This window comes from Thunnus thynnus, chromosome 22 (assembly GCF_963924715.1).
Source record: "Thunnus thynnus chromosome 22, fThuThy2.1, whole genome shotgun sequence".
NCBI classification, from domain to species: Eukaryota; Metazoa; Chordata; class Actinopteri; order Scombriformes; family Scombridae; genus Thunnus; species Thunnus thynnus.
The window spans coordinates 479,500-493,050 of NC_089538.1; the positions used below are offsets into that span (position 1 = coordinate 479,500).

The window sequence follows — 13,551 nt, forward strand, 5'->3', positions numbered from 1 at the left end:
CAGTTAATAGCCTGGATTTGTCCTTTGCTTTGGTGTCATAGTAAGACAGCAGGTATGTCAGTCTGCTAAACTTTATGCACAGTTTCAGAACAATCATAGGAGCTTTGTTAAGAGACATGATGGAACTAACCCTATTTTCATCATCTTTAACATCTCATCTTTGACGATTTAGCCAAAAAGCTGGCAGTGTCAGTTATCTTTGATAACCTTATTTCAAGGGGAATTAAAGAGAATTTCTTCATTAATGACTTTGTAGGAGGACATTTTTGTCTTTGAGAGCTGGAGTGGGTGTGTTACTCTGGGCATTGGTGTTACGGTAAAATATGTTTCAAGGAGTCCAGTTTTAGTCTGAAGGCTTATCAGACACCAAAACACTGCACAGGCAGTTTATAATATTATGAGACAGGATATTACAATTCATCTCAACGACCACAATCACTTAAAATAGTCTACCATTCCAGATGAAGTCGCACTGGGTTGCAGTAAATGCTGAACCAGGTAAAATGTTTGACATATGACCTTATGATGTTTTGGCACTACTTTCCTGATCTCTCAACAAGACCACTGTCTTTTGCATGTCTTTGCAATCTAAACTCAATGAATTGTAGCAATAGGGATAACAGCACAAACAGTGTCTACAACACACATGGCTAATCACTGGGTCAAGTGACCTCTGTCTGATTTTTGGAAAGAAACAGAAATCGTCAGAGGCAGCCCCCCCAAATTCTGACATTGAAAAGATGTGGGGGGAGGGGGTTTTAGATGCTGTGAGAAAACCTTAGATCACTCAACCACCACTACAATACTTTGTTGTTCCATATTAATGAGTAAGTAACACCACTCTGTAACTGTAGTAGATGTACATTTGGTCTGCAAATCACCATCTAGCCCAGTATCTCAAAAATATCTTCATATTGGACGATTCCACACCTCAAGTAACATTCAGTGCAAATGTAGGAAGTATTGCATCCTTTATGTAGAGAGACAGAATTAAAGGGTGTGCAGGTCAATGTGGTGGATGGGTGTGTAGCACCCAGGAGACCAGAGTTTGTGTCCTGTCAATGTCTAACGATTAACCACAAAATTTCCCTACACTCAACCATACTGTAGTTTCCATGCACTGATATTGTAGAAGGAAATCATCTTTTAAAAAATGTCATTGAACATAATCCAGGATTTGCAGAATTACCAATATCAATGTCTACCTGGTGTTAGAGTTTTTTGTCAGGAGTGATTCTGTTACTCTGGATAATCCACAGATTCTCATCTGCTATTTCTTTGGCAGAAAGTAGTTCTAATGATGATTGTCATTGTATTTTGTTGATTATCCAGAGAAACTGGGACACTGTTTCTGGAAAGAGATATGACTGTTATTGTAATTTTTCAAAACTGTGAGCATCATAAACTAATTTCCATTCACCTTCATTGTATTGGTGGTGAAGGCAAAAATCTCAGAGACAGATACCTCAAAACCTGGGCTAATAAAACCAGAACTATCTGCATGGAAAGGTACCACCAGAGTGAAGAGAGAAAACATGTTTGTTGTGGGTGACCCTCCCTGTCTTTCCTCCCTTAACACCTTAGTATTTGAAATGGCTCAACACCCTCTGAAAATCCTAGTTTGTCCTCTACTCACTGAAGGAAATCAAAACCTTAGACATTAAACACATTCCATAACTGAGGCACCCAAGGGAAACTCTTATTGGCTTTGCTTTTTAACTTCTAAGACAAGTGGTTTTAATCAGAATTTTTTCTGCCTGAGGCCTCATTCCACATAGATGGAAGAGGTATGTTAATTCCCGTTCTCTGTCCTGTCTACCAGATGCTTGGTGAGTAGTGGGATAAGGAATGCTGGTATCCCGGACCAAATTTGGTGTTTTGATGTGTCACTCCCCAAAGTGAGAGTCGAGAGAGTGATTGTATATTACGCTAATGTTAGAGTCCCACTCAGTAACATTAACTTCTGTGACTGGTGGTAAAAATCATTAAAATAATAAAAGGTGATCTTCGTGGAAGCATGAATGTGTGTAAAATTGCTATTTTAGCTTCAGGGTGGCACTAGCAGAGAGCAACCTGCTCATTAGATTCAGTTATTTCTTGGTGGCTTCACATCAACTTTTAAATGCTGTTTTGCACAAAATGACTGTGTGGAGACCCTGTGGATTTTGGCCTCCATCATTTACATTAAAAGCACATTTGAAGGGGATCTTTTGATAGCCAGTATGTACAGGAGGAATGATTACAGCGAGGAAAACCTCTCTCACTTTTCATATGAACATTTGACTGTTGTTTTAAGACACACTTTTAAAATTGTGAACCTGTCCTTATAAGCCAACATTAGAATCTCACATGTTTTTACCAAAGATCACAATAGATTAGGCTAGACTAAAGTACTTATTCATGAGAAAATGAAACAAAAAAATTACACCCATTTCCTTTACAGCCACCCAGACTTTTTCTTCAGGAGAATCACAAGTCATGTAATGGTGCAGCCCCTGGCTGTCAGCCAACTGATGATTTATCAATTTCAAACATTCAATGACCCAGAGGGATCCATGTATAAAAAACATGACTGCACCTTCCCTCTGAGGACACCCTACTTCCTGTACATGCCAGAGTGATGTGTGTGTGCGTTTGAACAAGACAGGGAAAACCGTTAAGTGAATTTCCAAATGAGCTCTGTCATGCTTTTGGGCAAAAGAGACAGACAGACAGAGAGAGAGGACAGTGAGTGTGGGAGGGAGAGTGGATGTGTGTGTTCATGAAAAGGAAGCCTATCCAGACAGTGTCAGATGACATCATCATCACTAATAACTTCTGTGTGTGTGTGCGTGCGTAGGTGGGGGGCGGGGCTTCAGACCATGCAGCTCTACACTATAAAAAGAAAGAAAGTCATTCAGACATTCAGACTCAAGCAGCAGCCACAGCAGAGACGGAAACTGAAGCTGTAATAACAGAGACCATCTCTACTACATCTCACACACTTCAACTGCAAGGTAAGCACTATAAATGGAATAAACAGTCAAAACCTAACTTAACTCTTTAAATATTCTATTCATATTACTGAGAAATGAGCGTGTAAACATAAGAAGTCATTAGAGTTATAAGACTGTGTCAAAACGTTTAGAAGGTGTGTCAGTTGGTTATATCTTGCTGCCTCAAAGATGCTTAAAATAACTGATGCTTCTAATGCCAAAAAGTCCAGAAATACAGTTTAAATGCACGGTTTAAACATCAGTGTGGGCAAAATCAGGACCTAAAGTCAGTCTAAGATTCTATTTAGAGCAACAAATTTTCTTCTCTAAATTGAGTAAGATATAATCTTCATTTATGTTGCATTATTTTTTCTGTCTCATTTACTGTATGTTTGTGTGTATTTATTGGTTTATTTCATTATGGTAAATATTTATTTGCCCTAAGAGAAGTCACATTGAAATACATTTATTTAAAAATATGCAAAGATAGCTACAGCCATCATTTCTACTAGTACTGGTGGAATTACAGTCATTATTATACCCATACATTACTTATTAATTCATTTTATACTAGATCTAACACTAGCAGTGGTGGAAGATAACTTTGTACATTCACTCAAGTTTTTACTTGAGTATTTCCATTTTATGCACCTTTATACTTATATGCTACTAACTGACGGCTTACTAGTTAATTTGCAGATTCAGATTTTAGGGGTGTTCTAACAAAATCAGGAGCTGCATCCTTAAAGTCATGCAAAGCCGCCATGTTGGAATCAGTGTCAGTCTAATGTTTTATTTAGAGCAACAAAGTAAAGACATCTTTATTAAGTATTTTTGTGTTACATGCATATGATAAAACAAACAAAAACAGAATGCAAGTAAAAAAAAAATAAGGGTTATGAAAACAATTCCACATTGAAGCTACAAACTATTAAGTACAAGCTGTGTAGTTTTTGGATAGTGTGAATAACCACCTTAAAAAGGTGCACCTGTAATCAAATTATACATATTATTATACCTATATGTGAATTAACAATTCACTTTATACTAGATTTACTTAACACTATATTTATTCATCTAATACCACAAAGGTGAAGTGGTGCGCAACTGGGAGATCAAACTGTGTGTAATTCTCTGTGGTGAGCAATAACGGCATGTTTGTTCAGAGCTGGAAGTGAGTAGTTAGGCAAAGACAGACTGAGGTCATAGTGTTGACCTCTGACCCAGCACCAGCTCTGTGATGCTGCTGGCATGTAAAGCTGCACCTATGCAGTGTTAATGCCTGCAGTGGAAAACCAATGTTACTGACACACAGATTTTCCAGTTAACACACTGACATGAACATGAGTCACACACACGCACACACGCACACACACACACACTTGTGATGCAGTATAGCAGTAAGGACATTCACTGACAACATTTGTGCTTGCACAACATTTAAAGGGTTAGTTCAACTATTTAAGATGGTATCCTAGATTAGAAATGAAGAATCTGAATATCTGAGACGATGCAGTAAATTATTTGAAGTTGAGTTAAATAGGATAGAGGGGTTTATAATTAGACCTGGCTGATATAGGGATTATATAATAGAGGCACAGTTTAAAGGAGAGGTAGATGGAATAAACAGAATGTTAAACTGATGGAATGATGTCTAACTAATATGAATGATCGCTGAATCAACAGGTTAGTCATGTTGTTCATTTGTATTCATTTGTTTTGTTAATACTGGCATGTTTACTGGCATACCAGTAATTATGCCAAAGTTTGGTTTTTGTTTGTAATTAAATCTTTGTTACAGTCAGCTTACTAATGTGGAATCATTTCCGGTGTCATTGAGCGAAGTTAATTTTCTTTCAACTCCCAAAAGAAAACTGTTTAGAGTTACTCTATTACTCACTGTTCCTTCTCAATAAGAAACAGAAGCACTGCACTCACTGACAAATGTGTGTTTCACTTCCAACTCTTTTGGGCAAAAGGCATTTAAGTCTGTCTATACTGTCTATTTAAATAGAGGTTTGAATAGACAGTATTGGGCAACATTTTGTCCATCCAACACATTTGCTGAGCTTTTGCTCTCCTTTGGAATAAGGTGCTATATTTACTCTCTCACGATTGACGCATTTTACATGTTTGTGCAAAGAAGAGTAGGGGCAGGTTTTATTAACCCAGTGACTATTGGCATTCAGTGCATGTTTGAGAAAAAAGCATTTTTTCAATTGACTAAAAGGTTTTACCTTTAGGTTTTAAATTCAAGTGTACTTGCGGCACACTAAATCAGAATTTAAACCAACCAGCATTTGTGACAAAAAATATCACAATCAAACTTACCATCTTATTTCTTTCCCAGGATGCTTTGCGTGTATATTTTCCTGTTGCTAACCCTGAGCAGAGTGGGGCTGGGCTCCCTACAGGATAAACAGACTGACTTTGGCCTGAAGATCTTCTCCCAGCTAGCCCAGGGCTCCGTGGACCAGAACGTAGCCTTCTCCCCGTATGGGGTGGCCTCCGTCCTGGCCATGGCCCAGCTGGGTGCTGCTGGAAGCACCCGTAAGGCCTTAAATACTGCAATGGGCTTTTCACTGCAAGGTGAGTCATACAGTAGTTAAGAGAAGATGGTTTGAGGATTCTTTTAGGAAATGGGACTAACAGCAAACCATAACAGTGTACAGAAAAAAATAATAATTTAGAATATAATTGTACAATAGTTTCAACTTTTTATTTTTATGCTGAGTGCAACAATAAAGAAAAAAAAATCACTTTATATTGAGTGCAATGCTTAGCAGCCATATACAGGTGCATGTACTGTATGCACCCAGTTGTGACTGTCCTGTAGCACCCTGTACAGGCCCACCAGTCTCACTGTAGCTGTAGAACAGAAATTTATAATATGTGACAGAAATAACAATTAGAATAGGAATAAAAGGAATTGCATCACAAATTGCATTAGAAAACTAAAAAATAAAAATAAGAAAAACCAAGGTTAATACAATATAATCATAAGCTTATACATTGGTGTATTATTGCAGCAGTTAAATTGGTGTATTATTGGTGAGTGCATTAAACCGTTTTCTCCGCTCTCCTGCAGAGAGAGGGATGTCTAGGCAGCAGCGTCTCCTGCAGCGGGACCTTTCCAGTGAAGAGGGTGTGGAGATAGCCAGCGGGGTGATGGTGGAGAGGAAGATGAGCTTGGAGAAGGGATACCGCCGGGCTCTGTCCAAGGCCTTCCAGACCCACCCTCACCAGGTGGACTTCACCAAGCCAGACCAGGCTGTCGGCATCATCAACTCATGGGTCTCAGACCACACTGCAGGTACTCACAATAACCAGCTAACAGCATGCCATCTTCTCCAAAGACACCTTCAACTTTGTTTGAAGGGGGCTGCTTTCTTTGCTTCCATCTTTTGAAACCTTTGTGATTTATATTTTGTATTTTCTTCTGTAGGTGCCATCCCTGAGTTCTTGGCATCTGGATCTCTGACTGATGAGACTCGCCTGGTTCTCCTTAATGCCCTTCACTTCCAGGGCCTGTGGAAGGTTCCCTTTGACCCCAAACTGACACAGGAGAGGATGTTCCACTGTGCCAATGGCAGCACCGTGCCTGTGCACATGATGAGACTCACCCACCGCTTCAACTACGGTAGGCTGAACACGCTGACTCAGTGCAGATCTCAGTTTGATGCTGGATGACAGAAAGTCTATTTGCTACTTAGAAAAATACATATATCTCATTCTCATCAATCAACAGGTGAGTTTGTGACTGCTGATGGTGTGGACTATGATGTAATCGAGGTGCCATATGAGGGCGACTCACTGAGCATGCTGCTGGTGTCACCCTTTGAGCCTGAGGTGCCATTGAGCGTACTCAGTGCAGATCTGAGCAACCAGAGGATTCAGCAGTGGCGAACAGAGCTGAGGAACGTCAAAAGACAGCTGGCCATGCCCAGGTGAGGCAGACATTAGACATTAGACTGTCCTGTATGAGGGTAGATAACAGTGTAGTGTAGTTTTCTGGGTTGTTTGTGTCATATTGATTCTTCCATGGCTACCAGCCTTAAGCAACGAGTATGAAATGTTAATTTTTATGTTTTTTTGCAGGTTTACTCTGAACTCTGAGGTGAATTTGAAGACTGCTCTCCTTAACATGGGTCTGGGAGACATGTTCAACCTGGCTACAGCTGACTTCACACGCATCACCAGTAAGTTATAGAGTGAGGGTATAGAGTTTGTCTTCACCACACACCATAAATAAGACAATTAACTTAGGACAGATAATCAACAAACAACATGACTCTAAAAAACATAGATGCAGTTTTAAAAAGTCCTAAAAATACAGAAAGAGGCTAAATGCAAAATGTAATTAAAGACAGAGGCACAAGGAGGCTGCATTCAGTACTGTAAATGTATTATCAGGAAGAACTTGCTGTACATGTTTATTCTGGCTCTTACTGGTCTACAGCGCCTCCTTAAGGGTAAAAGCTCAAAGTTCAAGTGCAAAGAATGAGAGGGATTACATGGTATGACAAGCTTTGCTCCTAGTATTTAATTATTAGTTGCATCTGAGGCTTCCGTATCATTTAACAACCTGTATATGCATTAACTAATATCAGCAGTTTCCCTTTATTTCAAACATTGAAGTGTCCATACCACACAACCACATTACAGACTACAGTAAAGTGCATTCAGATGAACTATGTATCTAATCTCTCTGTGTTTCTGCCCTCCAGCTGATGAGAGACTGTGTGTTTCAAAGGTCCTGCAGAGGGTTAAGATCGAAGTGAATGAGCAAGGAACCAAAGGAGCAGCTGCAACAGGTAGGCTCAATACTGAATCACATACACACACACACACACACTAAAGGTATCAATTTGTTTCATGTGAAAAAAGTGAATGTTTGAGTCAAATAAAACCCATCATCTTATAAATTGGAATTAATCTTTAAGCAAAGCTGCAGTCAAAGCCAGAAACCCCTGATAAAAACAAGTTTATAATTATTTTATCCACGCAAATGAAACTTGTATTCAAAATGTACAGAAGAACCACATTCAGTACCGCATACTCGTGACATATTGACACACTCATATATAGTGAAAGTCATGTAATTTTTTGTAATTAGTGATTTAGCAGCTTACAAAATAGTACAGTTAAAATGTGACAATTGTACCATAGTTCGCCTGGGGGGCTGCACACATTACAGACACTGACCTGTTTGTATGTTTCCTCTCTCTGTTAGCTGCTGTGATGTTTTCTCGTATGGCAGTGGAGGAGATCACTCTGGACCGACCGTTCCTCTTCCTCATCCAGCACAAACACACAGGTAACACTCTTATTATGTTTTAATATGAAATGTCAATTTACAATACCATTGAGCAGTGCAGGTGGAGCAGGTGGTTTATGTAATGTTTCCCTTCCTGTGTGCAGGTGCTGTTCTGTTCATGGGTCAGTTCAATAACCCACTCTAAACAGCGGCCTTCATTCCACTGTGCCAGACTACTGCTGCTCATATGCCACATGATGACCATACATATGATGACCACACCAGACCAACAGGATTCATGTGGCTGCTTATGACATTATCGACTTATTTTACTGGACATTTTATTTATAATGTGCCTAATGCAAGAGGACAAAGTGACACACCTATTTGACATGACTGAGACATTCTTTGTAAAGAGTTTATGTTTGCTGTTAATTTATTTCTCTGAATGTTTTATGGTTGACTAGACAGTACGAAATATGAAGGAAAGTGAGATTTTTTTTGTGTGACACAACAGACACTGATGCACTTCACAGAGAGAGATGTTACTGCAGACAGAATGATGGCTGCATTAGTGCCAATAAAGATGTATTTTTTATCTGTTTTTACTGTTGATTATAATGTCTATTTTTGTGTTATTATGTTTGTATTTTTGTAGTATTTATATTTATTAAAGTACAATGTTTTTACAAAGCTGCAGTCTCAGTGATCACTGTAGTATTGAGTAGATAGATGTGGAAGGTCAACACTGACCTCTTGTGTCCAAATAGCCCAAATTCATAACTTCACAACAGTTACCAGATTGGGTGGTTTTGGTGGGTATTTTTGGGCATACTGTGATAATTTGGGCAACATTTTGCACCATTTGAGCAGTTTCCACTGATGAAGAGTTTGACTATATTCCAAATAAGTTCAGCAGTTCAGCAGGCTCAGTTTTACACGCAATGACTGCTAATTGATAACCAGTGATGGACGAAGTATTCAGATCCTTTTCTTAAGTAAAAGTACCAATACATCGATGTAAAAATACTCCATTACAAGTAAAAGTCCTGCATGAAAAATCCTGCACCAGTAAAAGTACATAAGTATTATGAGCTTGATGTAGTTAAAGTATTGCAGTAAAAGTAGTGGTTTGGTCCCTCTGACTGATATATTATTATATATGACATCATTAGATTAGATAAGAGGAGGAAAGGAGCAAGTTAAAATTAAAATAAATTCAGTAAAAATACAAGATTAAAAAAAAAATCCAAAATAAAAGATAATACTGCCACCTTAATGATGATATTGATACAATAATAGCAATGATAGCAACAAAAATAACAGTAGTAGTGGGTATGTGTGTGTGTGTGTGCGCCAGTGAGTGAGTGAATGTATTATATAGAATGACTGATTATTATAAAAAAAAAAAAAGTAAGTAAATAAAAAAAAAATAGAATTAGAATTAAATTCTAACAACATTAACTTTCCCATTCTCTTTAAATGTATTTTTTCTTGTGTGTTATACTAATTCATTTATTTCTTCTTCTTGTTCTTATTGTTGTTACCAGGTTGTTTGAAAAGGGCAATAATTTGTCTACCAGTCACTATACTTATTTATGGACAGGGTGCGATTTGTAAAAAAATGAGGGGGGGGGGTTGAAATGTTTTTATTCATGAAGATAAATCAGAACCACAGTGCTCATATATAGACTATGAAACCTATTAGGCTATTTCTTGCAACAGTAACATTTATAAAATAATTATGAATTTTAATAAAACAATTACAGAATTTGAACTTGACCACCACATTTGCAGGAATATTTTAATCAATTTTTTAAAATTTAACTCATCAAGTAGGACACATAGGATCAAATATAAAAAAACAAAAGGTTAAATGCTCATCTAACATACAAGAATTAAATCCCTTGAATCCCTTTCAGTACTGTGTATAGCACCACTCGGCCAGACATGACAATACACTTAACATCATTCTTGTAAGTCACTTTTTAATTCAGCTCTATGTGCGGCATGCAGCAAACTTTAATATCGAATAGAAAAGGCAATTTCTGAAGAAACTGTGGTGTGAATGCTGGCTGTTTAAAGGCTGATGCTAAACTGGATTGCTGACTTTAATTTGGATGAAAAAGCTGAAGTAGTATGTATGAGTTGGAAAAGTGGGAAATTTTTTTTAGTCTGAATGAGATTTAAAAGTTGTATGAAAGATGTGAGACATTTTAAGGTTTGAATGGAGTATGAGTCAGTAGATAGGAGTTGACAATGCATGAAAAAGCAGCTGAAGCAGTATGAATAGTTAGTGGGAAGATTTCATTTGTAGTAAACTTGGGATTCACATATACAATTGAGTTCTGTGTGAACTTTTTTCACCCACAAACAGATAGCTGCATTACTGCAAACCTGATATGTTACTGCAAACCTTTTTTGAAACCGCTAACCTTTGTGCAAATCTTCTTTATGTACTCACACATTGGGCCCTATCTTACACCCGGTGCAAAGCGACGCAAAGTGCAACGCAAGCGTCTTTTCTAGTTTAAGACCAACGCAGTTGTCATTTTCCCATCCAGCACCCACGTTGTTTAAATAGCAAATGCACTTGCGCCTATCTGAGCACCCATGGGCGTGTTGGTCTAAAAATGAGGTGCAGTCAGGCGTACTGTTGGCGCATTGCTATCTTGAGGTGGCAGGAAGTGATTGCGAGATTGACCAACAAAAACCTGGTCTGAAGTCAAGGCGCTGTATTTCACTGTTATTCCAAGGGCGCATTGTCAAGATAGTAATATACGCCAAGATAGTAACATGCAAAATATTACAAATAAAAGAATTATAATGTGAAAGATTATTGTGTACATCAATATATTTTAAAAAATACATAATGGTTAGTCCAAATATTTATCAGAATTAGCTAATTGCAGTAATGACAGATGAAATTGTCTAATTATTTGACCAAACTGTGGCAATACACATAGGTATTTAAACAGACCCATCAGGTTGAGGGTGTCTGTCAAGACCCAGCACACAGATATGAACAACAGATCAGACATGGATCAACTTTCCTGCTACATCAATGCATGAGGACAAGGGGAACACATGGGGAAATAAATGAGGTCAAAACAATGATTAAACTAAAGAAGGAAAGAACTGTGGACAGCTTCTAGCTGCTGCTGGCAGCAGGATCAGCACCTTGGAGAGCTGATCAAATCCTGACAAGGCCATTTCTGAAGAAACTGTGGTGTGAATAAATAGTTAAATAAGTAAATAGTTGTGTGATGATTTTTTGTGTGATGATTTTTTACATGATTAAAATTAATGATTTAATTTTTGAACAATATTTAACAAATTTTCTTTAACAATTTTGAGATTACAGTGATCAGGTTTCCATACTTTCAGCAATTAAAACCCCTCTGATTTTACTTGTTACCTGGGGGAGAGAGGGTCTGGGAGTAGTAATGGATCGTATGCTTTCACTTTGTGCACCAGCAGATCTGTTTCCTCTGCAGAGAAGTGTTCCTTCTTACTACCTGGCAAATGTGCCATTATAATAGCAATCCACCAAAGTACAAACGCACCTGGCTTTTAAAGGGAATGGGAGATGTTATTCTCATTGGTTTATTGCATGTTATGCCCAAAACAAACCCATGATTAATTAAGTGACTAAGGACAATCCTTTCGAACCATTCGCTTGGCGCTACGACCATTTTTTCTGCCATTAAACAAAAGTGGATTTGGATCCACCGTAAATGCTCTTGCGCCATGCGATTCAGACTGTGTGCTTAGATCATTAAAATAGGGTTAGGGTTGGGCTCAGGGTTAGGGTTAGGGTTAGTTTTGTTCACAAAATGTCATGCACAGCGTCGAGCCTCCTTACGGATTCAAAAATTAAATTTATTTGTTAAGATATTTTTTACACATTCAATCATTTGAATTCATTTGCTCAAAATGTTTTTACACAATCACACATTTGAATATATTAAAGAATGTTTTCACGCATTTAGATATGGTGACACACACAGCTACAATACATATGACCCTCATTTTATTCCATATGCACCTGTTTTGGAGGTCCTTGATATGAAAAAGTTAGAGATTGCCTGGTTTTTCAAAATCCCAAGAGTGCTGGATTTTTCTTGCTTCGATTTATGTCCATTGCTCACTTTTTGCTCCTCTGGAAAGCGGGACAAAAAGTAATGTTATGTTATACTATGTTTTATCTTTCTATTTCTATACTCAGAATATTTAAATCTGAACCCATGATTTGAAAGTTTTTGCTGTTTAATAAATGAAATTCTGACTGAATTTTTACAAATTTCTGATTTGTTTCTTTCATAAATTTAATAAATAAATAAGTAAGTAAATAGTTGTAGTAGTATGCATATTTAAAATATTTTTCATTGTTCAACACAGGCCATTTCAGTAGAGGCATTAAATATACAACAATAAAGGAGAGAGAATTTAGTTTTACTTTTGTACAGCACTTTGTAGGCGGGACTTTTTACAAGCATCATTAAGTTCTTTCATAATTCGATAGTAGCCTACAGTCCAAAATGGTGGAGGTGTAGCTCTGCTGCTGCGTGCTGATGTTGCAATGGAATGACCAATTACCTTTCACTTCTTATTAATCTAGTTCTTTGTCTGTACAACAGGAGGCAACAAGGAGAAGGACAGCAGCCTGGCTTCAACCAGGAGGTGAAAGATAAAGTGGAGCATCTTTATTTAACCCAATGGTCATAAATCAGGATTGGGCTCATCATTAGCCATGTTTCCATTAACCTATTTTATGTGCATTTTGAAGTATTACATTAAAAAAGCTTAATGGAAACGCAAAAAATTGAAGAAACTTCAAATTCAACGTCAAAAAAGAGTTTACGTGCGCAATGGGCAATGGAAAAGCATTTGTCAAATAAATAATGACGTAATAAACATTTAACTCACATGACTGATCAGCTGTTTCCACCCTCAGCGTCTTCCAGCCTCTACAGATAGCATGAAGCATGGCCAATACTAGCTGACATAAAATAACAATGACAACTTGCCCAATTGAAACAAATTCCAAAAGACCTCCCTCCATTTTTCTCTCATCAAGGCAATATAACTATTTGTTTTGTTTCTGGTTGGCAACCTCTGTTTCTTCTACTCTGTTACTGGCGGATTATTTAGCCTATACTGCCATCTACTGATGAAACTATGTGTTGCATAGCCTAGTTTATTCGCTTCAAACCAGTTGATGGAAACGCACCTAATTTGCATTGTCCTTTTTGCAACATTTAAAAAGTTTGCTTAAAGTTATCTTGTAAATCTAATGGAAACACAGCTAATGTCATC

The 13,551-nt window shown here is 37.7% G+C and overlaps 1 protein-coding gene across 1 annotated transcript; it reads left to right on the forward strand.

The window, feature by feature from the left end:
- The first annotated feature begins 2,856 nt into the window (after positions 1–2,856).
- Positions 2,857–8,927, forward strand: serpine1 (serpin peptidase inhibitor, clade E (nexin, plasminogen activator inhibitor type 1), member 1). Its single transcript, XM_067579819.1, has 9 exons — positions 2,857–2,996; positions 5,326–5,564; positions 6,064–6,288; positions 6,421–6,615; positions 6,724–6,922; positions 7,074–7,174; positions 7,703–7,789; positions 8,209–8,292; positions 8,397–8,927. The coding sequence occupies exons 2-9, from the start codon at positions 5,327–5,329 to the stop codon at positions 8,435–8,437; spliced, it is 1,170 nt and encodes a 389-aa protein (XP_067435920.1). The 5' UTR covers positions 2,857–2,996; position 5,326; the 3' UTR covers positions 8,438–8,927.
- The last annotated feature ends 4,624 nt before the right edge of the window (positions 8,928–13,551 follow it).